The 25,073-nt window shown below is 35.0% G+C and overlaps 1 protein-coding gene across 1 annotated transcript in view; it reads right to left on the reverse strand.

Moving 5' to 3' along the window:
- gfra4b (GDNF family receptor alpha 4b) overlaps positions 1-25,073 on the reverse strand; it is a 73,253-nt gene that overhangs the window by 4,597 nt on the left and 43,583 nt on the right. Inside the window, exons 2-7 of the mRNA XM_016481227.1 lie at positions 15,644-15,919; positions 12,134-12,214; positions 8,531-8,876; positions 6,427-6,536; positions 5,061-5,195; positions 1,350-1,510 (exon numbers count right to left, since the gene is read on the reverse strand). Coding sequence (XP_016336713.1) covers positions 1,350-1,510; positions 5,061-5,195; positions 6,427-6,536; positions 8,531-8,876; positions 12,134-12,214; positions 15,644-15,919 — 1,109 coding nt within the window. The remainder of the gene's footprint in view (positions 1-1,349; positions 1,511-5,060; positions 5,196-6,426; positions 6,537-8,530; positions 8,877-12,133; positions 12,215-15,643; positions 15,920-25,073) is intronic.

Genomic DNA, 25,073 nt, shown 5'->3' on the forward strand with positions numbered 1-25,073 from the left:
GGAGCCAGTCTCCAGACCTCAATCCTGTAGAAAATCTGTGGAGGGAGCTGAAACTTCCAGTTGCCAAACGACAGCCAAGAAACCTTAAGGATTTAGAGAGGATCTGTAAAGAGGAGTGTATCAAAATCCCTCCTGAGATGTGTGCAGACCTGGTGACCAACTACAAGGAACGTCTTACCTCTGTGCTTACCAACAAGGGTTTCTGCACCAAGTACTAAGTCATGTTCTATTTGGTGAGCGTGATTTGACCAAGTACAACATGTTCCTGGATCAACATCCTTGTTGATCCAGGAACATCATTCCAATCAACCAATCAGAATTGAGAGATAACTTTTCAGGAAATGTCAGTTTTAGGCTTACGATCAGGGTTAGGTGCTTCTACACCCTTGTTAATCAGCTATCATTTCCCTCTGATTTTAGGAATAAATTATGGGTAAGGTTAGGTTTAGGGGTAGGGATTGGGTTAAGTCTGTATTTTTGGACAGTAATGTTGATCCAGGATCAACAAAAGAAGTTGATCCAGGAACATGTCTTACTTGGCAAAGTCACGGCGACCGTTTTGTTTGGGGATCAAATACTTATTTCACTCACTGAAATGCAAATCCATTTCTAACCATTATATAATGTGTTTTTTCTGGATTTTTTGGTTGGTATTCTGTCTCTATCCGTTAAAATAAACCTACTGTAAAAATTACAGACCCTTCATTTCTTTGTAAGTGGGCAAACTTACAAAATCAGCAAGGGATCAAATAAATATTTCCCCCACTGTATTTGTTTTTTAATAAAAAAAAAAGTTAGATTTTTTGGGAACTGTAAAGGCCGTTTAACACCAAAATTGAAATTGATAAGCCCCAGGCTGATAGAGGTGTGTCTGCACCTCACTTCTAATCTCTCTCAATGCGAGGACAGGAGAGATGTCAGTGAATAAATGGGAAAACAAAGTAACTTGTGTTATTTGAAAAAGTAACTCAGATATTTTGTTGCAAATTTAAAAGTAATGCAATACTTTACTAATTACTTGAAAAAGTAATCTGATTACGTTACTCACGTTACTTGTATTCTTTACCCCCGAAACTGAACGAACACAGTGCTGCACTTCACTCTGAAACATTCCATTCACTCTATTTATTCCATTTTAGTTTTATTAATCACACAGCCCTGGTTTTGCCGTAAGAGACTCCCCATTTGCGATTTTATACAGCTCTCGAAAAATCGGCACAATTTTGCAATCTCTCAGCAGCACAGATGAAATGGCTCTTTATTGTGTAAAGCCGGTTCCTTCAGAGACACACTACAATCAAGGCAGTTATAAACCCATAACCGAACTGCTCCCCATCTCTAACCCTCACCTGTGTGGGTTTGGCTGGGCTCAGAGCGTTCTGTTCCGTCTCCATCGTGACAAACACAGTCGTCCTCCGTGGCCCTCGGTCCGTCTCAGGGCTTAACCGCGGCAGTCGGGTGGGAGTGGGTGTGAAGTCCATTCCATTCCCAAACGTCAGGAGAGCGTTCCCTATTCATGCAACAGACAAGACGTCCACATCATTTCCATTCGCAACTGCTCGTGTTATCAGACGCTTATTTGAATTCTGGTCTAAGCGGCGCTCAGTATTCTGCTCAGGCTGTGCTTCTGCACCTGCCTCTCCACATCCTCTCATTAACTCACAGATGAGTGGCTTGACCAAACATCACTCTCATCCGCTCACATCGCTCACTCCGAGAGCTGCCACTCGGCTGTCTGAGGAGTTACTTCATGTAAGAGATCTCTGTTTGAACAGGACCGAGCAGAATATTGCCACGGAGTCGGCCATATTGATGAATCGTGATATATATAATACATAAGGGGTTTCAGGAACGGGACTGGAGGAGTGTGACTGAGAGGGTGCTGGATATCAATCAGACATTCATGTATGCTCACGGCTCAGAATAAGCTTTGCACTTCAGATAGCTCTTTACATTTTCAAAGTCTGCGGCCTACTCGACGTCAGATGGTAAACGGCAGCAGAAGATCTAAATACAGACTGTTAATGGGTGCTTCTTCTATATCGGCACAGTGAAGTTTTAGAAAACAAACTCATTTGTGACCCTGGACCACAAAACCAGTCTCAAGTCGCTGGGGTATATTTGTAGCAATAGCCAAAAAAACATTGTATGGGTCAAAATTATTGATTTTTCTTTTATGCCAAATTTCATTAGGACATTAAGTACAGATCATGTTCCATAAAGATATTTTGTAAATTTCCTACTGTAAATATATTAAAACTTAATTTTTTATTAGTAATATGCATTGCTTAGAACTTCATTTGGACAACTTTAAAGGCGATTTTCTCAATATTTGGATTTTTTTGCACCCTCAGATTCCAGATTTTCAAATAGTTGCATCTCAGCCAAATATTGTCCTATCATAACAAACCATACATCAATGGAAAGATTATTTATTCAGATGATGCATACATCTCAATTAAAAAAAAAATTTAGCCTTATGACTGGTTTTGTGGTCCAGGTTCACATTTCACTAGCTGAATTAATTGTCATTTTTGTCAATTTTATATGAAACAAAAATATCACTTTGCAACATCTCAAATCATATTTCAGTCAGTGGTGGAAATTATGGTGGTGGGAATGATACATAATCAGTGGGGTCTGATGAAGAGCCTGCGTGCTCGAAACGTCACATATGCTATGCGACAGTTTAAAAAAAAATTATTTTTTTGATACTTTTGGAGCTTTGGTGTTGCCGACTTTACATTTAAAAAAATGTCCACATGTTTCTTAGTCGAGCACCCAGTTAAGATCAATGTGCGTGCTTTTGCCTGCTCTTCACTGAAATGATACATAAAAAAAATATTTTATTATTGGGGACCCCCCAATACAGTAAAACTGCACATTTTAGAGTGGCCTTTTATTGTGGCCAGCCTAAGGCACACCTGTGCAATAATCATGCTGTCTAATCAGCATCTTGATATGCCACACCTGTGAGGTGGATGGATTATCTCGGCAAAGGAGAAGTGCTCACTAACACAGATTTAGACAGATTTGTGAACAATATTTGAGAGAAATAGGCCTTTTGTGTACATAGAAAAAGTCTTAGATCTTTGACTTCAGCTCATGAAAAATGGGGGCAAAAACAAAAGTGTTGCGTTTATAATTTTGTTCAGTGTATATAGTTTGTTTGTAATTTCATAGGTAGCATTTTATGTATTCTAAGTCGTTTGTGTTATAGTTAACACGTTTTATGTAATTTGGAACAGAACTGACAATAAATATGTAAAAGTGAATAAAAATAGTAAAACAGTAAAATGGCAAAATAAATCTATTTAATATTTAAACTACCATTCAAAAGTAAGATTTTTTTTTAGAAAATTAATACTTTTATTCATCAAAATTGACTGAAAACCTTTTTTTATTTCAAATAAATATTGTTCCTTTGAACTTTCTATTTATCAAAGAATCTTGAAATCTATCACAGTTTCAACAAAAATATTCAGCAGCACAAGTCTTTCCAGCACTGATAATAAATCAGCATAGTAGAATGATTTCTGAAGATCATGTGACACTGAAGACTGGAGTAATGATGCTGAAAATTCAGCTTTGATCACAGAAATAAATTACATTTTATTAAAATATTATATTAAAATTATATGAACCATTCAATTAATAATTTTTGCACATTAAATAAAAAATTGTTTATGTCACTCATCCTCTAAATTATCATTTTTATAAAAATAAAAAAAAATAATATTTTAGCAAGGATTTTTAAGATATAAAGGTGTTTGAAAAACTAAGATGAAAGCATGTGATCTTAATATAAGGAAAAGGAAGTATATTCTTAGGAAATCTCTTAGTTTTGGAAATCTTTAACGCCTGGGATAAAAAAGTGCACATAGTTGAAGAAACAACCCATTTATTCTCTCAACATGGATTAGTATTAAGGGTTAGGTAAAGGCAAACCCTAGATTTTTTTTAAAGAATTATTATAACTTTACTTTACAATTCTTATCATAGTCCTAAATAGATAAACCCTGTTACTAAATATATCCCAATACAATCAACAGGCAGACAATCCGTAAGAGTGACACTCTTCAAAAGCTTTTCTAAAAGTATGTCCTGGTTCTGCTTAAGTGGAGAATCAGGACGCAAGCGACGAGAGACAGACGAGGTGATTTCTGAAATGTTCTGTCATTTGAGAGAGGCAGGCTGACTGTTTGGTCTTCTGCGCAGCGGCGGTGAACGCTAGGTTGATGTGACATACAGTAAAACAAAGAACGTATGACTAATGGTGCAGTGAATAGCAAGAGGAGACTTCATACTGTTCTGTGCTGCTGTGAAGGACATTCAGCTTTAATACAAACTTTAAAGAATTATAAAAGTGTTTATGGGTGGCTAAAAGTAATTATATTTATGTCAGCGTTGCCTGTTTAGAAAACGTCTGCACGCTATAAATGCATTTCCCCTCCTTGCCAACTGCTGTGGCCTTCATTTGTAAATTTGCACGCGTTGTTTAAATGCATGCAGTGTTTAAGATTCATTTCTGAATTTAAGATTCAGAAACTTTTGACTATGATAAATAGAGATGCACTGATACTAAATTTTTCAGCCGATAGCGATAGCCGATTATTCATAATAATATCTGCCGATACTGATAATGATAGTTTAGTTTTCTTTATGAAAAAAAAATACAGCATTGTTAACGCTGTGTGACACTATGAACCAAGGGATAAACGATCTTCTAAATGATTCCCGAAACGTGATTTGAAGTTCCGATATGAATCAAATGATTTGCGATACACAATCTGACTGGAGCGCTTCAAAACAGTGAATCATTTTGCGACGCAGTGATTTAAATGATTAATTATTTAACTGACTAATGATAAATCTGTTGCATCTCACTCGGGTTTAAAACGGAGCCAGTGATTCTGCTCTGACATTACAATGTTGACTAACAATAACCAGAGAGTTCTTCTGCCAGACTACACATGCAACGTCCTTTCACATATCACATAATCGAGACTCAAATATGACGGCTGACACAGACAAGGTAAAGTACAGGAGCTTTGACTCACTGAGACAGACGTTGTTGGTGAAATATTCCAGGAACTCAGTGCACTGATCTTTCAGATTCCCGCTGGCCGAACACGAGCACCAGGGAGACACGTTGGATGTGGAGTTGTCCACATAGTTTGGTGTGATCGGGCTGCCTGCGATACCAAAATGCATGTAGACATTTGTGATTTCCCATAATCTGAGCAATACACAAAATAGCACCGAAATACTGCATAACAGATATATATGGATTTCATTAATCTAAATGTATACTTACACAAGACTTGACTTATGATTACCTATGAATATTGTCCCTCTATATGGAGCTGTAATGATTTTTTACTCATAATTATACATTAAGAAATCTATATTATATATATATATATACTGTGTGTACACTGATGGCGAAAACTTTGAAATAATTTAGAATTTTTTAAAATAATTTTGAAAGTCGTCTCTTCAGCTCTCCAAGGCTGCATTTATTAGATCAAAAATACAGTAAAAACAGTAATATTGTGAAACTAATATGCTGATTTGTTGCTCAAGAAATATTTCTGATTACTATTAATGTTGAAAACAGATGTGCTGCTAAATAATTAATGATAATAATAATAATAATAATAATAATAATAATAAAATAATAAGGATAAGTATGAAATTAAAAATAATAACAGTTTTATTTGATTTCTGAAGGATCATGTGACACGGAAGACTGGCGTAATGATGCTGAAAATTCAGCTTTGCATCACAGGAATAAATTACATTTTAAAATACATTAAAATAGAAAACAGTTATTTTACATTGTAATAATATTTCACAATATTACTGTTTTTACTGTATTTTTGATCGAATAAATGCAGCCTTGGTGAGCAGAAGAGACTTCTTAAAAAAAATCTTAATTCCAAACATTTGGCCGCCAATGAATAAACATATAGATTTAATATTAGGCCTATATGTTTATTTAGAAAATCAAACTTCCTGTCAGAAGTATGTCTGTTGAATTGAACATTTTGTTTAAAAAGAGATTTATTTAAAAGGGATTCTGTTTGCTCAATATATAGCAAATGAGCTTGAAGCAGAACTAAACAAACAAAAAAAGGCTCTATGTAACAGAAAGCCTCATAAAAAATATTGCTTTCAATCTATTTTATTGGGAAGTGAAATCAATCTCTCCATGACTTTAAAAGTGCCTGGGTAGTTTTATAGTCTCTCATCACAGACGCACAGGTGTCCCTGTGTTTCTTTGAGTAAGGCAATAACCAAGGTATCACTCTCCAAACCAACTGCATCAGCCTTGCTCCTGTTTTAATGGCCAGCCACAATCATGCATGCAATTCCTTTTCCAGTTTGCAGAGCAATTGTCTAAAACAGCTTTAAAGTACTCACCTATCAGTCCAGTGTAAGCAATAAGACATGCTGCATAGTTTCCCTGTTTGCAGCCGGTGGCAGACTGCTCTTCTGGCTGGCAGTCGTACTGAAACTGGGCCAAACGAGACCTGCAGAACAAACACAGCCGTATATGCAAGGACAGCAGCCAAGCAGACAGAAGTGTGTCGGCCATACTGACATAATCATGACGAACGATCACCGACGTCTAAGGGGCCGTTCACAATATGCTACAATTCCATTGATTTTCTATGTAAACGCACTAGACAGACATGTATGACCGGTGCACTCACGTCTTTTGAAGCTTCTCGCACATGATGAGCACCACATTTTTAAGACACTGTGTCAAGTTAAAAGAGTTTTGTTTGTTTTATTTGATGGCAGAGAAGGCGTTCTGTGCCGCATTTTTTTTTTTGTGTGTGCTGTGTTTCGTGATTTTAGACAGACGTGGTCAGTGTGTTCTCTGCGGCCCCTAAATCTGGTTTTGCTTCACAATACGTTTAAGATTACATTGGACATCAAGTGGCAACCCAACACAGTACCAAAATTGTTTCACATACACATGTAAACTAAACGTCTTTTAATATTAACTCTTAACCCGCCATTGACGGAATTTTCCGGTTTTCTGTTTTTTTTACTGCTATATGGTAGGAGGTGCTATTGTGCTTCTTCTAAACGAGTACTGAATGTCTGGATCAAAACACGGTGAAGAAGAATCAGAAACAAGTGACCGCACACATAAGCAGATGCATATATAAAATAACTAATACTGTCAAACGATTAATCGTGATTAATCGCATCCAAAATAAAAGTTTTTGTTTACATAATATATGCATGTGTACTGTGTATATTTATTATGTTTATACAAATACATTTATATTATATATAAATATATTTAATGTATAAACATAACATATTTTTCTTAAATACTGTATATACATGCATGTGTTTGTATTTACATATACATAATAAATATACACACATATATTATTTAAACAAAAACTTTTGTTTAGAATGCGATTAATCGCGATTAATCATTTGACAGCACTAAAAATAACGTGATCATCAAACATTAAACAGCATATAAATCAAAACTGACTAGCATCACTGAATGAAATGTTGATCCATCCAGACACAGTTTTTGACAAAAACTACATTTTCTCAGCTTTCTGTTGCTTTTTATGAAACTTACTCACATTCAAGTGTTGATAAAATAATGCATGAAGCTTGTTTTTGTTTGTTTGTTTGTTTCATAGCAGAGGTTGTGTTATTTCTTTTAACATTTTGCATGTTCAGATATTTATACAACACATTATGAAAGTTTTGTGAAAATTCTGAAAAGTGCTGGCAGTGGCTGGCAGGGAAAGACAATATTAACAATAAAGAAAACATTTATACTCACTTTTAGAGTCCCTTTATATTTTGATTGTTAAATCATAGTCCATAATGCAGTTAGCACTGTTTTCCCTATTGTCTGTGACACTACCAGAATAGACCATGTCTGATTTAAATGCCAGCATCCTGACAACTTCTTTGATATATAGTCATCATCATAATCATAGCGTGCTGTTTTTCTTGATGTCATTCTAGGCATCTGAGTCCGTTAATCACCCACTGGAAGTCAAAAATGCTACCTTGCAAGCAAACATTATTTTTCATAGCAGAACTGATTAGCTCCCATCTCTAATACCAATTAATCATCAACAGATGGTTTTTTCTTGGTTATTTATAGCCATAGACTGAATGAGCAATGCATGTGACTGTCTGAGGATACAGAATATTAGTTGTCATCATGTGAGGACTGAATTTGACTTCATCCAACCTGCACTGCTCGATATTTAATGCACAATCGTGAGGTTTTATCTGGACCAGTCAAACATTTCAGGGTCTCACAGCTTTAATTTGTCTGTCCAATGCCCATTTATACAGACACGGATTACGAGGAATGTGAAGAAAAGCTCTTTTCTTATTGGCAGTAATACGTGCATGCTCTCTTTTCTCCAGACAGCTATAGAAAAGTCAAGGCTTTCTTTAACCAGAGAAAAGAGTGAATGCAAGGTGAGTTGTTTAATCCCACCACCCACAAGATGGCTCTGAAACTGACCTGCAAACATAGTCGGCCTTACAGATCCTCATCTGGGAAAGGCAGCTGGGTTTATCTTCTCCCTCATAGGAGCAGCTGGGCACGATGGTCTGTCGCCGTCTCTCTGAGCAGGCCATGTCGCTGCAAGGGCAGAACAGCAGCTCGTGGGTGTACTCCGGAGGCACGCGGTCGAAGAACCGCCGCAAGGCCTTGTTGCACCTCGATCGGTTACACAAACCCGACTTGGTGGATGGCTTGATGCATGTTGACACGTACTCGGTGCGCAGTTTCTGGCACACATCGTCGACGTTGCAAGCTTTGGCTGCGTCCAGGCAGCGGTTCACTGTTGTCATACCGAGCTCAGAATCTGTGGAGAATTCAAATCACAATCTTTAAGACTGACTGAAGTGATCAAATCTGCTCTGTTTGGTCAGAGAGTGCAGTCGATATCCAGTTAGTCTCAGCCTCATTGGATGAACCAAGCTTGTAATGACAAAATCTACAAACTTTTTATGCAGTTTTCGTACAGCCATTAGACCTTAGGTTAGACGCCATATTGAACACCATTTTACGTGGATGAAAACGAGGCTGTGAGGGATGGACTTCCAGTCTTGACAAAGAAAGTACCTGTATTAGGACTGGGCGGTGTGACCGTATAAAGCGCCTCTCGTTAAAGATTTAGCTATATTGTTTATTTCACAGTATGCAAATATATCTGTGTAGCACAGTACTACTTAAAAGTTATAAACACCTGACCTAAGAATGTTAAAGAAGCATGCTTGATTGCATGATGTTAAACAGACTTATTAAGCGCAATAAGCAGTGAAAAAGAACTCAATGCTCAATGCTCTCTTCACGATCGTGAATTCAGATCACTTTTGCAACTTATTGTGCTAATGGTCAAATACACACACAATTATGTCAAAATTCCCATCGTGTGGAGTATTCACGTAAACACAGTCAGTTATGTGATCAATGAATATAAACATTTAAGTGAAAACCAGATGTGTTTCAGTATACTGGATCTGCAGTCGGTCTTAAAGGGACAGCAGCCTAATTTACCTGCTGCAGTCTGTGACATTCATTTTAGTCAAATAACAGAAGGCAAAGAGAAAATCACTCATTGCTCTTGACTGAATCACTTTTGTATCTTAAATAAGAATCGATTCATATTCAGTTCATACAGTGAAGACTATGCTGTGTTTTAGTACACTTAATTATTTCATTTCTATAATATGCCTATTTCTGACTACTGTAGCTGAAAAGTTTATTTTTGTTCTATTGTCTTTGTAATTTGCTTCTTTGTTCTTAATTTTAATTTTAAAAAATACAGTAAAATAAGATTTTGGTCATATCGCCCAGATGTATACTGCAGTCCTAGGTCACAACTTTGACAACTCTCAACTTTCAGAACTGTTTTATGGCGTTTTTGTTTTCCCAGAAAGACGTTTCATCAACAAGTGATATGTTGTTAATCAACAGTACAATCTACTGAACACACACACTTCGATACCTCAAAGCCTCGTTTTCATTTCTGTTAAAAATGTAATTTTAGATATGTTCAGATGTCCAGTTTCTTGCACAGACCTATTGTTTCACTTCATAAGACCTCAATATATCGTCAGGAGCCATGGGTATTCATTGTGTTCCTTTATATGCTATTTTTATTCTCAAAAACAGGCAGCTGCTGACTTGCATTTTACGAATCATCAAGTATCACGGTTTCAGCTACAAATATTGTTTGCTGTTCTGCTGAAGAAAAAACATCACCTACATCTTGGATGGACTTAGGGTGAGTAAATTAACAGTAAAGCACAACACATACCAAAAGGATGGGGAGCTGCACATTTTCTAACACTCATGTCCATCATGACATTTTGACAGCAAATTTAAGTTCATCACCATACGGCGGCACAGAGATGAGTACTGTTTTCAATTCACAAGGACTGACGATCAAGAGGAGCAAATGGTGAAAGCATCAAAAAGGTGAGAAACATCCCATTTAAATGAGAAGTGAAGAATATGGGCCGACGGCCAATCTCTGCGATGCTTTTTGCTGTTCAGACTTCAAACAACTAAACAGATTTGAGCAGGACACATCAAAACATCACACTTCAATGGTTTTTTTGCGGCTCCTTTTGTTCTTCTTATGAAGACCGGTTTTGGCTGAACCAGGTTCTTGTGTTGCTAAATGGCTCTTTGGAGATGTAAACGTTCTTCATGTTACATTATAGGTTCTTCTGAGGAGTGTTTTGATTTTGGGGTTTTGTGAAGCACCAAAACATGGATCGTTAAAGAACTAGAGAATAAAATGCTCTATGGGACTTTTAAAGATTTGCCTATGATATTAGGCTAGTGTTATTTTAGTATCATTTACATATTATTATTATTATGGTATTTATTAAACATTTTAATTAGCTTTAATTTTTATATTTTCAGTTTTAATTTTAATGTTAATAATAATAATAATTTAGCTTTAGTTTTAGTCATTTTTTATTTGATTTTGACATTTTTGTTTTCATTTTTGTATTTACTTTTAACTTATTTTAGTTTTAGTAACTGAAGTATTTCAATCTAAACTCATTTTTCAGTTATTTGCTAAGCCAATATATCTAATATATTAATAATCTAATATTTATCTAATATGTAATGTATTATAATATATTATAATAAATCTAATATTTAAAGACAGAAAAATATAGAAAGTATGATTTCGATTCTCAAAATCTTTTTTCTTGTATTTTTACATGGCTTTAAAACATCCGCTTTGGTTGTAATTGGAAATATTATTTTTGGGATTATTGGATGTTCTGTAGGATGATTGCATTCAGTCACCTTTGCACGTGTTGTTGAAAGGTAAGGAGTAATGTGACCCGAGGTTCAGATAACTCACATGAGCAGACTAGTTTGAGTCACAAATCGTTACGACCAAAGGAAATGCATCATGATGTGAAAGGATGTCAGGAATGAAAATGAGACGGAACAAATTAAACGGAATGCTGTTGAAACGTCCTTCCAAGAAATCATTTTAGCATTCCGATCGACATCATCAAACTGAATAGCCTGCATCGTGACGGTAATGCAAAATCACAGTAAATAACTAAGGCTAAGGTCAGTAAAACCTGAGGAAAATGAAAATAAGCAACTCACTCAGACTCTCTAAATCTCTCTTTCTCTATTTCATTGCGACTGATAATTACAGCAGAGCCAAGAACGTCTGTCCACATCATTCACCTAACAGCTTTGTTAATGAAAAACCCAGTCCAGACACAAAGCTTCAACAAACAAACTGAGCATCTATGATTAATTTCCATGGGGCAGCTGAACAAAAACAAGAGTAGAACTAAAGGAGATGACAGTGAAAACAAGTTTCAGAGCAACACTAATACACAACGACTGAGAATCTCCCACACCGGAGACACGTTTACACTGCTAATACACATTTGAAGTGAAGATTATTGTACTAGGGTCCCTGTTTGTGGAAAAATAAGAGTTTTTCTTCCTTCACTTGTCTCAATGACTTCTTACAAGATAAAAAGCATTTGATTAAATCTTTGTAATGTACATTTATCCTTATTTTGAAAGATTGTAGGTCGCCATATAGTATGAAACGGATCATCTTACCTGCAGTGATGGAGGCCAGACGGACAAAGTCATAGCCTTTCTCGATCGCTTCATATGGATAGTTCTCTACCAGGTTAAGCCCTGCAAGAACAAACAACCTGAGCAATTAAATCATATATGAAATGTTTTATACAGAGCAATATATTTTAAGGGGCCACATGGAGTCCCGCGATACTTTTAGTGAAGGTGTTTTTCACAAAAACAGACATAATTAATTTTTTACGATGTCCTTTCCAGGTGAGACGATTGTTTGTCTGTCCACAGTAAATGTGAAACTATGAAATGTGAACATAGTAAATACGTACAAATTGTAGTCTGTTACTGATTCCAGATTACACGACAAAAATTGTAGTTAGTAACGTAATCCATTACATTACACACTTTAGGTAATATAATCAGACTACTTTTAGATTATTTTGACCTACCTTTTTTCACATTGATTTAAATAGTATAATATTGATATTAAAAAATATATAAAGAGAAAGGAAATATATTCTATTTGTTGTTATTAATAACAGGAAGTGCATTAATCATTACATTTCATGAAAAAACGTGGTTTGTTTTCTTTCTTTTTTCTTTCTCTTATCTAATTCTAAATTTGAATTCAATTAAATCATAAGAATGTACAATTAAAATGAATATGTTATTCATTAAAATAAACACTTACTAAAATAAAGATGAAATATTTTATTTTTAAAATAATTTATTTTAAGTAAATATATTGACAAAAAAAATCGGAAACCCTGCATTACATGTAAATTAGAAATAATGTGAATTTGTTCATTTTAATGTGTTTGTAGTGTAATGTAATTGTAATATAACATCATGTAATCAATAAAAGTAACTGTAGTCTGATTATGAGTATTTTAAAATGTAATATAATCTAATTACAAGTACTTATATTTTTGGAATCTGATTATGCACTGCCCTCATTATACCAATAAACCACTGCTTTGACAGCCATTTAAACGTAGCCATGTATTCTGACACAACTCAAACTTTCTGTAAGCAACATGTCAATTTAATATATTTTGTTACAAATGTTTTACTGATTTCTGGTGTCTGATTCCATAAAGGGCTCTTAAAAGTGTGAAATGGGCTTATATTTTTCCATCTACAGACCAGTGAGATTTCACTGCGAGCCAGACGTGGCAAGAAACGCATCAAGAAAACCAAGAAACCGGCAAAATGTCCTGCTGCGGTTGGTTAGGACATCAACTTTGACAGAGATTTTAACATTTAACGCTTTACTGCGTCGCACGTGGCCAGGACACAGTGTTACATTTTTATAACGTTTTTCCATCCTGTCGTCGACACCTTTAAGAGCGCTACATGTGTACGAGCCATTCGGTCTGGATAACAGCTGCATAAGACTGCAGCTCACACTTCATGAGGGCATGTCAAGTTACTGAATGCCATATAAGTGTTTATAGGCAGTCATATGTCATATGTTAATATGTTCATGCTTGTGATGTCAATGGAATGGGAATGTCTGTGTTACGTGCTGCGTGTTTTTTTCTCTTTTTCCCTCCCTCTTCCGTCTCTACCACTCTGCTCTCTAGTCTGCCGTCTTTGCTCTCAGGTCTCTGCTGGACGGAGGAGGCGGCTGTCGATCATCATTAAGGGCGTTGTCCCTGCAGCCAATCCGGTGTCACCCTGCTGGTTAAAGGTCTCTCGGCGTGCCGCGCTGAGTAGCAGTGTGTGTGTACAGGTGTTTTGAGTTGAGACTTGTGTTTAGAGTTTGTATTCTTCTGTTGTGAATGTGTGACCCTAATGCTTGTTTTTTTTTGCACTAGCTAGATCCTGAGTTGAGCGTTGATAAGAGTTAACTGTTCTCTTCTTTTACTGGGGGAATGGGGAACAGATTAGGGTATCGCGCGACCTAGGATACATATTGCCCGCAGTTAACAAGTGTTAGACACACTAGGTAAGAGGTGAGCGCCTTCTTTGTATTTTTGTTTTGTAGTTAGTGTAGTTTAGTTGTGGCGTCGCATACGCCGAAGATTTCGGGTTTGTTTTCTGCATTCCTCTTTGGTTAATTAAGTTAGAGGGTTTTTTTGGAACTTAGTTTAGGAACTATTTTTGGTTTATATCTTTTGTTGATTTGGCGCCACCCTCGTTCCTTTTTCCTCTTAGTTTAATGTTTTATTTTTTTCTTTTGTTTTCTAAATCATGCATTGTATATAGCTCACACACTGTTTAGTGGCTTCGGCTTGAGGAAATTAAAACCATTTAATTGGGTTAAACGCTATTTGTGCCTGGTTCTTTCTACAATCTCCACTATCACAGCAATATTGATAACTAACTGTTACGTTCCAACCCCTGGAACTGTAAAGATCGTAACAGAAAACAATAAAAAGTGACAACTTGTATATATATATATGTGAAATTAATACTTTTACTCAGCAAGGAAGCATTAAATTGATCAAAAGTGGCAGTAAAGTTTTTTTATAATTACAAAAGATTGCTATTTTAAATAAATGCTGTTCTTTTGAACTTTCTATTCATCAGAGAATCCTAATCCTAATCCTGTTTTTAACATTGATAATAATCAGAAATGTTCCTTGAGCAGCAAATCAGCATATTAGAATGATTTCTGAATAAATTACATTTTAACAGATATTCACACAGAAAACAGTTCCTTTAAATTGTAATAGTATTTCACAATATTACTGGTTTTACTGTATTTTTTATCAAATAAATGCAGGCTTGTGAGCATTAAAAATATATTCTCTCTCTCTATATATACAGTATTTCTGTGTATATCTTAGTATTTAGAAAAAAAAAGTAAAATACTATCATGTTACTCGCCATGCATGCCAGACTGGTGGAGACTCCAGTATATGCTGAGACAGTTTTTCTCTCTCTTCATGCCTCGTCTGCACTGGCAGCCGTATTAAAACCATTTAATTGGGTTAAACTCTATTTGTGCCTGGTTCTTTCTACAATCTCCACTATCACAGCAATATTGATAACTAACTGTTATCATATATATATATATATATATATATATATATATATGTGAAATTAATACTTTTACTCAGCAAGGAAGCATTAAATTGATCAAAAGTGGCAGTAAAGTTTTTTTATAATTACAAAAGATTGCTATTTTAAATAAATGCTGTTCTTTTGAACTTTCTATTCATCAGAGAATCCTAATCCTAATCCTGTTTTTAACATTGATAATAATCAGAAATGTTTCTTGAGCAGCAAATCAGCATATTAGAATGATTTCTGAGGATCATGTGACACTGAAGACTGGAGCAATGATGCTGAAAATTCAGCGCTGCATCACAGAAATAAATTACATTTTAACAGATATTCACACAGAAAACAGTTCCTTTAAATTGTAATAGTATTTCACAATATTACTGGTTTTACTGTATTTTTTATCAAATAAATGCAGGCTTGTGAGCATTAAAAATATATTCTCTCTCTCTATATATACAGTATTTCTGTGTATATCTTAGTATTTAGAAAAAAAAAGTAAAATACTATCATGTTACTCGCCATGCATGCCAGACTGGTGGAGACTCCAGTATATGCTGAGACAGTTTTTCTCTCTCTTCATGCCTCGTCTGCACTGGCAGCCGTGCAGAGGGCTGGACAGCAGGGCGGAGACGGCGTTTGCGCACTGACTGCGGGCTCCAGGGCCGAGTTTCATGCTGCCGTTACCGGCGACGCACTGGCGCAGGGTCCGGAGACGTGGGCTGCAGGTCTCATCACTGGAACAGGTGTCTCCCGCTATGAGACAGTCTCTGCCCGCAGAAAGCAATACCTGCAAAGCTAAAGGCAATAAAGAAGGGATTTAAATCAAATTCACCATCAAAGCTTTGCCAGATGTGGTTTACTAGAGGTGTATAGTGTATTTTATTGATATCATTTAGAAAGCAAACAACCAACACGGCAATATCCATCTTGTCAGCATCAGAAACAGTGGCCACCAGACACAAACGTCTCCATTTCCATCAAATAACCATCAGGTTTCACAGGCTAGCCTCAAACAGCTGCACTTCATCAGATACAATCGCATCCCATCTGCCATTCAAATGTAATTATTCACTTTCACTAACTACAGCCTGCTGATCCGGGTCTTGTCTGTTACCATACTCTCTGTGTTGTTTTTACAACATACACTCTTCATAAATTGCATTTAGAGTAGCTGCATTCTGTATATTGATATGTAGTTTTTAACCCTCATGTTGTATTATAGTCATTTTGACCCGGAGAGGATTTTCACAAAAATGCTAGTTAATGTTATTGCACTGGACTAAAACTAAGACTATATAAAAACTTTCTATTTTTTTTTCACACCTTGTTACAGTACACTTGTGGTGTGCCCGGTCAAAGTTAAAACAAAAAACAAAGTAACTGGGTTTACTTGTTTGAAAAAGTAACTATAGTAAGATATTTTATATTTATATTTATAAGTAAGATATTTTCGTATAAATTAAAAAGTAATGTGTAACTTTACTAGTTACTTGAAAAAAAGTAATCTGATTACGTAACTCGCATTACTTGTAATGCGTTACCCCCAAGATTTATTCTCAAAAATGATTTTTATTTATTTTTTTATTTAAAAAATCTGAATTAGCCTGCATAAGCTCAGGCCTATGACTAATCAGCACCAAATAGAAATACAAAACCTGTGCTAATTGAAAGAAAACAAGTTGACAAAGATTGAATCCGATATTTAATGGGAGATTTGCAAGCTATTTGTAAAAGGCTAGGCTTTTCAGCACAGCACAAGGATTAAATGCAATGTACATTTCAGGATGTATTTGATGTAACTTAAGGCATAATGATATTTATTGCAGCAAAGTTGGGAAAACATCTGACAAGCTTGTGATGATGATAATAAATATTCAAAATCTTTTGAACTGTAATATATTTCAAATTTGTAGGCCAGTCACAGGTGTCATATATTGCATAAGCATTTGCTTTTATTTTATATATTATACATTAACTGGCAAATTTAAATGACTTTAGAATTTGAGGTCAGTAACACGATAAGCTTCTAATCCTGGAGATGTAACTTGGCATTGCCTAGAGAGTCAGAATGAATGCATTTACATAAAATACAAGATGACACTCAGAGTCGTTTCCTGAAATGACATACAGACAGATACATACATAAAATATTCTACAGGTTGCAACACCACTGATTAAATTGCATGATAAGAGGGCTCTGAACGAAATTCAAACAAAAGGAGGAAAAAACATTATTTCAACATCTAACAGATTTATGCATGTGCTAGTGTTTTGAACTAATGACGACGTCAAATAAGAGGTAAAATCACAAGCACATTTTTGGACTCAAACGCAAATGAACAGCTCACTGTTGAAACACATCGTTGCATGACTTTGACACGGCTTTTCATCCATCGGTGTGCTTGTCGGTGATAGCCTGATGTTTTTCAGCCTCAGTCGGGAATAGCAGAACCTGTGGGCTGATATTTTGTACCCGAAAAACTCAAAGGCTCTCTGACAGATGCAACCATATGCAGACAGTTTTGTGGAGGCAGGGAAGGCGATGTATAATGACTACAGACATGAGAATAAATCAACATGACAGCGGGCAAAATGAGACTTTCTATATCTTATTGGAGCATTGTTCAACATTAGTGCCTGAGCTGGATTAGGGAGGTAATAGTCTGATATAAAACCAGCCCAGCCACCGTCTGATCAAACCAAACACAGCGAGACAATTCATTATTTCAATTAAACAAGCCTCTCCTCTCCCTTCCACCAGACTAGGACGCATATTAATGAGGGACGCTGCTTTCTTAGCTTTAGTTCCTGATGCATGTGTAATTTATTCCTTTTCTTTGTTTATTCAAGATTTACGTTAAGGACTGGAAACCGTGGCCGTGAGAGAGACGGGTTTGAGCTAATTCATATGGGAGTGAGGTAAAAAGCTTGTTTGTTAAGCCCTGAACAACTGGCCCTCGAGACTGGCTTCTGTAATGTGTGATGATAATTTCTGCTCTAATGACTAGAACTGCACGCCGTGATGAATGTCAGATTTTTTCCTCATTACGCAAAATCTGAACTCATAAAGATCATGTTTAGTATCTATATTTATACAAGGCTATATATAATTGTTTACGGCTCTTAGACTTCAAATGACGCGTCTGTAAAATCTGCATTTTAGCTCATTAGAGTTAGCTGTTAAAATAACATCAGAAACTTGCATTTTGTAATGTGACAGTTACAAGGGTCATATTTGGTCATATTCTGATTTTGTATATAAGTGACGTTAATACCATAACCTGAGTAAGACCGTATTCTGGTTAAAAGAAAAAACTATCTTTTTAATATTCATTTATATTTACACATTCAAATCAAAGTAGCTCTGCAAGCAGCTGTTAAAAATCAAGCAACAATATAAAAACATTTTTTGGATTTAAATGTGATTTTAACTGTCAATTTAGAATGTTTAACATAGCAAAATTAAGGGGAAAAAATAAGAATATAAACAAGACACATATTCATTCAAATAAAAAAAATAGTAACAATTAATTAAACGTAACAATGCATGTTCCCTTAAACAAGAAAGAATTTTCCACTGTGCTAAATATTTTAATGCAAATGAAAGTTAAATGAAAAAGTTAAATTTAAAGTAAAAAAAAAAAAAAAGTAAAGTTAAAGTAAAATTAAAAAACAGTAAAACTTAGCACATATGTTCCCAATAATTATAAATTCCATAAAGAATTTTTACACATCACAGACATTTCAACATAAATTTATTTTCACCCAACAATGAAAATTCTGCCTTCAATTACTTCAATTACTTAACATGTATGAGTTTTTTTCTTCTGTTAAACACAAAAGAAAATATACTAAATAATGCTGGAGTTGATGGTAGCCATTGACTTCCATAGTATGGAAAAAAATACTATGGAAGTCAATGGCTACCATCAACTCTTTGGTTACCAATATTCTTCATAATATCATCTTTTGCGTTCAACAGACTAAAGAAACTCGTAATTTCAAGAAACTCAGGTCTGGATCAAGTGGAGGGTGAGTAAATGATGACAGCATTTTCATTTTTGGGTGAACTATCTCTTTAATTTGGAAGCTTTTCTAATATGTGATCAATTAATTTATTGGCATATAACATAAGAAATGTTTTTAATTCATTTATTTGTGAATATGAAACTATAGAAGCACATACTAAATGCGAAGTTATCAACAGCTCGTGATCAACATGTAAAGCTGCCCTGCGCTTTCAGAAAAAAAAAGGTACAAAAGCTGTCACTGGGATGGTATCCTTTCAAAAGGTACATCTTTGTACCTTATTTACATTTTAGTACCTTAAATGTACATATTTTTGTTCTTAAAGTTTACATATTAGTAACTTTTGAAAGGATACTGCCCCTGCAGTGACAGCTTTTGTACCTTTTTTTTATTAATTTTTTTGAGAGTGTACTTTCACCTGATATGCACAAGTATACACTAAAGGGACTATCTACATAAAGAAAAGTTGCACATTTCTGATTTTAAGCACCTCTTCCACGGTTCCTGGCTTAACTTGTTTTGAACCCAAAACACTTCAAGACCCTATATGATCAAATAAAGAAGAAAAAAATCAACAAAAATGTTGTCGGAAAAAACAAATGTGCTATTATTGAATAAACGGTGTGTTTGACTCTATATCTGTCCTTCACACTCTTGCAATCCTGCAGGCCACACAGTATTACCAATATGTTCTCTGTTTGAGGGTGCGTGTCAGTCAGGCTCTGAATGCCTATTCATGCAGTCTCTTTTCAGATGCTCAGCTGGAGAGGCGAGAGAACAGAGATGTGTGAAGGGGAAAATGCAATGTTAGCTGCCAAATCATAATCTAATAATATGCCAAATCATAATCTAGAAATATTCGTTAGCTAACGTGACATTTTCTGAATGTTGAATCATGAACATTTATCTTGTAATTCACACTAGCATTTTAAACTATGTTCTTGAAAGGAGTCAGTGTCATATTAGTGTTAAAAAAAATATATGATAAAACATATTCTAAAGCTAAAGTCTTTACATCACTGCAGCCAGAAAGCCTTCCCAAACTGAAGATTTACAAATTGTAGTCTGTTACTGATTCCAAATTACATGACAAAAATTGTAGTTAGTAACTTATTCCATTACATTACACATTTTAGGTAATATAATCAGCGCACTTTTTGATTACTTTTGACCCAAATTGTTGATCACATTGACTTTAATAATCTTGTATGATACTGATATAAAATACAAAGAGAAATTAATAAATACATTAGAAATAATTTGTTAAAAAATATGCAATCCTAGTCTGATTACGACTATTCTAAAATGTAATGTAATCTAATTACAAGTACTTAATTTTTGGAATCTGATTACATAATCCAGATTACATGTAATCTATTACCAACCTGCACTGTATGTAACTATAAAACACAAACTCGTTCTAAGGTTAGCAGTGGATACACATAATTCAGCCAATCAAAAACAAACATCAAGCTCTACTAGTCACTTGTCTTTTAGTTCATAATTGTCATCCATGGCACATCAAGGCTTATGGACTTTCATCCAGAATATTATAGCTTTTGCTTCTATATTTTGTACACACACACAACACACACTAGCGAACACACAGTCTATTTCAAGCGGCTGGTGCCCTGTCCGTTGTGAAAAGTGAGAAGCAAAATAGCACAGCAGGCGTTCTATTGATCAACAAATGACAAGCTGTTGTCTGAGAGACCCCTAAGTGGGTCTGTGATTGTAAAGATGAATGGTGCAATTCTACAGTCTGTGTCCACCTAAAGATTAGTGTCCCAAACCAGCATGGGCTTATTGATCAATATCTGATCCAAACCGACAAGTCTGATTTTAGAGTTAGCACAAACATATCCGATTCAAACAGACTATAAGAGTCACTGTTTTCACTTATTCGAATGACTTCTTTAAAGAATATTTGTGCAATTCAGGGCCCAGTCTATGAAGTTTGTGAAGTTTCTCTGAAAAAAATAATAATTCAGCATGAGCCACCAAATATCAAATTCACGAAAAAAGTTGACTCCTATGAGTCAGTTCTTTGTAACAGACCAGATAAAAAGACAAAAACGTTGCTCGTGAGTTATCAGCGGTTTGTGAATCGCGAGTCATTTGCCCAATTCAGAGTTGCCAACTCTCACACATTTGACGTGAGTGTGATTTTTGTATCTATGAGATACTATTATAATTTTTATTATTACAATTTATTTTTATTTACATTTTATAGTTTTTGTAATTTTGTTACTATTAAACTATTACATTTGATCATTTTTATATGTTTAGATGTTTATTACTTTTTATTTCATTTCAGTTTATTTAATCTAGTTTTAGTTATTTTAGTAGATTCACTTAAACTAAATGAAAATAAGAAATGCTTTCTTAGCAACAAGTTGACATATAAGCAGTGTTGGGCAAGTTACTCTGAAAATGTAATCAAATTACTGATTACTGATTACTCCTTTTAAAATAATCACGTTACTGTTCTGATTACTTTATTTCAAAAGTAATTAGTAATTAGTTACATTACTAGTTACGTTACTTTTTTCTCCATGAAATTCATGAAATTCCAGCATACACACTCCCGATAAATATGTGTTATTAAAGCATCAACATTCACAGAACACTGTTATTTTTAACTAAAGCAAGCGGCTGCTGCGTGCATGGCAGCATACACACTCCCGATAAATATGTGTTATTAAAGCATCAACATTCACACAACACTGTTATTTTTAACTAAAGCAAGCGGCTGCTGCGTGCATGGTTTGGCAGAATGCCAGCAAAGAGCACTGCATTTATAATCTCTAAAAGGCATCTCAGTTCATCGCAATCTCACAAATCTCTGTTATAACACAATAAATATATGCATAATGAATCTTTCATAATGTCTACAATTCGTGTGTTATAATGAGAGGATTCGTGAGCACGCACATTTCAGCACTGCATTGCTCAACACTGCAAACAACATGTGTTATAGCCAAATAGAAACTCTGCTTGCACCTGTTAATCGTTTATATTTTATATTATTTCATGTTGCTTTTGTGCAATAGATGAATAACAATTTATTTGTTTTAGATATTTTATGTTTAGATATTTCTAAACGGAGTCCCATAAATCATTTTATTCTCTCGCATTCCGCACACACACAAGTGTCTACACTCTAAAAAATGCTGGGTTAAATGTAACCCAGCACTGGGTTAAAAAGGGACACACCCAGCTATTGGGTTGTTTTGAGTCAAAACAGTGTAACGTGGCAGTAACGTATAGAGACCTCGGCTTGTAACTATACTATAATTACTATTTTGAAAATTATAACGCGTTAAATTACTCCGTTACTAAAAGTAACGTATAGAGACCTCGGCTTGTAACTATACTCTAATTACTATTTTGAAAATTATAAAGCGTTAAATTACTCCGTTACTTAAATAGTAGCATATCAAATTACAGTAACGCGTTACTAAGTAATGTGTTACTGCCCAACACTGCATATAAGTCTATTTTTTATATTTTATTTAATTTCAGTTAATGTTAGTTTTATTTCAAGTAACCCATTTTGGTCACACTTTATTTTAAGGTCCAATTCTCATTGTTAACTAACTATTAACTTTGACTTTTGACTCAATATTCTCCTAATATGCATCTTAGTAATAGTTAATAAGGTAGTTGTCAAATTTAGGTATATGGTGGATTAAGGATCTAAAATACAGTCATGCAGAATAAGACATTAATATGTGCTTTATAAGTACTAATAAACAGCCAATATGCTAGTAATATGTATGCTAATAAGCAACAAGTTAATAGTGAGCAATCGGTCCCCAAACTAAAGTTGTACTGTATATTTGTTCTAAAATGTAGTGCTTTTAAAACTACCTTGCTGCTTTACAACTGTGGACAAACAAGCTATATGCAGGTTTCTATTGTTTTCTATTGTATTCTTTTTTTAAATAGAGCATGCAAAAATAAGTTACCACATGTTGGATCCTGAAAACCACAAATAAGCACATGATTGATTCAGTCCATGTCATTAAAATATCACTTCAGCCTGGTGCAATTCAAAGTTAACCTAATGTATGTTATGTAGCCTATAGGTTTGTCGATACTTACATCAGTCTATTTAATGACTGTTTGTTAATGACAATGTGTAAATACATATATTCACAACAAAGTTTTGTAAAATAATAAAATTCCATAATAAATTAATAATGCTATTCAGAAAGAAAAAAACACATTCAAATATACCAAAATATTAACGGTTGTTGTTTGGCATATTATGAGGTCTAATTGTTAGTTTGAATAAATTGAATCACTTAGTAATTGATGTTAATTAATATGCCAGGGCAAATAATGGTGAGTAATCACATACTTCTCCTTCTTCTATCCAAATATTTGATATTTTAAGTGAGCGTGCAAAGAGCCAACACTGCGATCAAGTGTTCATAAACTTTCAGAGCTGCAGTAGTGAAAAGACAGATGGTCAGTCGCGCGACTCCAACGGCAGCCTGAAACCCCAGCCTCTCTCCATCGCAAAGAGTGTCCACTAATGCTGCATTGGCAGAAGCCAGAATAGACACCATACATCATGAATGCAAATGAAGTGCTTGATTTGACATTTCCAATAAGCCTGTCTCAGTGTACCAGTGGGTTTAGCCAATTAACCATGTCAGTAATCAATTCCTTCAGAGCCCTGTGCTAAGTCCTCACTTCTCCTTGCACATAAATCAAAGACAGATTAGCCGATCAGTTACCCAGATGCACCAAACTAACGACCCACTTTAGAATGGATGAGAGTGGAAATGAAAGTTAATGGACTCTGTTAGGATGACACCAACAGAGCCGTTTTATTCCTTCACAAACGCTCTCTGTGAGGAAAGAAAATGATGTTGTTCTACAAATGTGAATGTCATTTTAATTACAATCAAACAGCGAGAACTATTTTATATGACTAAGGTGATTTTTTAATATAACTTTATATATATATATATATATATATAGTAATATGAACACAACCTTCACACACATCTGATCGACAGATAAACCACACATTTCATTGTTGTTTTATTTTGTGGATATTTTAGCAAGTAGTTTGCTTTGTACATTCAGTTTAATAACAAAGTTAAAGAGGGTAAACTTTATCATTCAGCTGAACTGTGCATACCTCATATGTTCTTACTTCTTACTTAAACCAGTTTAATTTGTCGTTGACATTTTGTCACTGAAAAGGTTTCCTTAAAGGTGTATGTAGTTCACCCAAAAATGAACATTTGCTGAAACCGTACTCATCCTCAAGCCATCCAAGATGAGTTTGTTTCTTCATCAGATTTGGAGAAATGTAGCATTGCATCACTTGCTCACCAATGGATGTGAATGGGTGCCGTCAGAATGAGAGTCCAGACAGCTGATAAAAACATCACAATAATCCACAAGTAATCCACACCACTCCAGTCCATCAGTTAACATCTGGAGAAGCCAAAAGCTGCGTGTTTGTAAAAGACAAATCCATCATTAACATTAAGAGGCATTTAACGTCAAACTGTTGCTTCTGACTAAAATATGAGTCCATAATCCATAACAACGCTTCCTCCAATGAGAAAGTCCGTCTCCTGTTGTCTCTCACATCAATTTCCACTGACATACAGTATGTGTTTAGAGCTGTTTTGGCTTGTAAACGGTGCTTGATTTTGTGCATATTTCACTCCTGATTTGGACAAGATGGCTTTTTCACTGGAGAAAGTAATATTATGGGTAGATGATTTGTATTTTAGCTGGAAGCAATAGTTTTGATGTTAAATGATGGATTTGTTTCTTACAAAAACACAGCTTTTGTCTTCTCCAGATGTTAACTGATGGACTGGAGTGGTGTGGATTACTTGTGGATTATTGTGATGTTTTTATCAGCTGTTTGGACTCTCATTCTGAC

Source organism: Sinocyclocheilus anshuiensis, unplaced genomic scaffold (genome assembly GCF_001515605.1).
Source record: "Sinocyclocheilus anshuiensis isolate Anshui unplaced genomic scaffold, SAMN03320099.WGS_v1.1 scaffold121, whole genome shotgun sequence".
Taxonomy (NCBI): Eukaryota; Metazoa; Chordata; class Actinopteri; order Cypriniformes; family Cyprinidae; genus Sinocyclocheilus; species Sinocyclocheilus anshuiensis.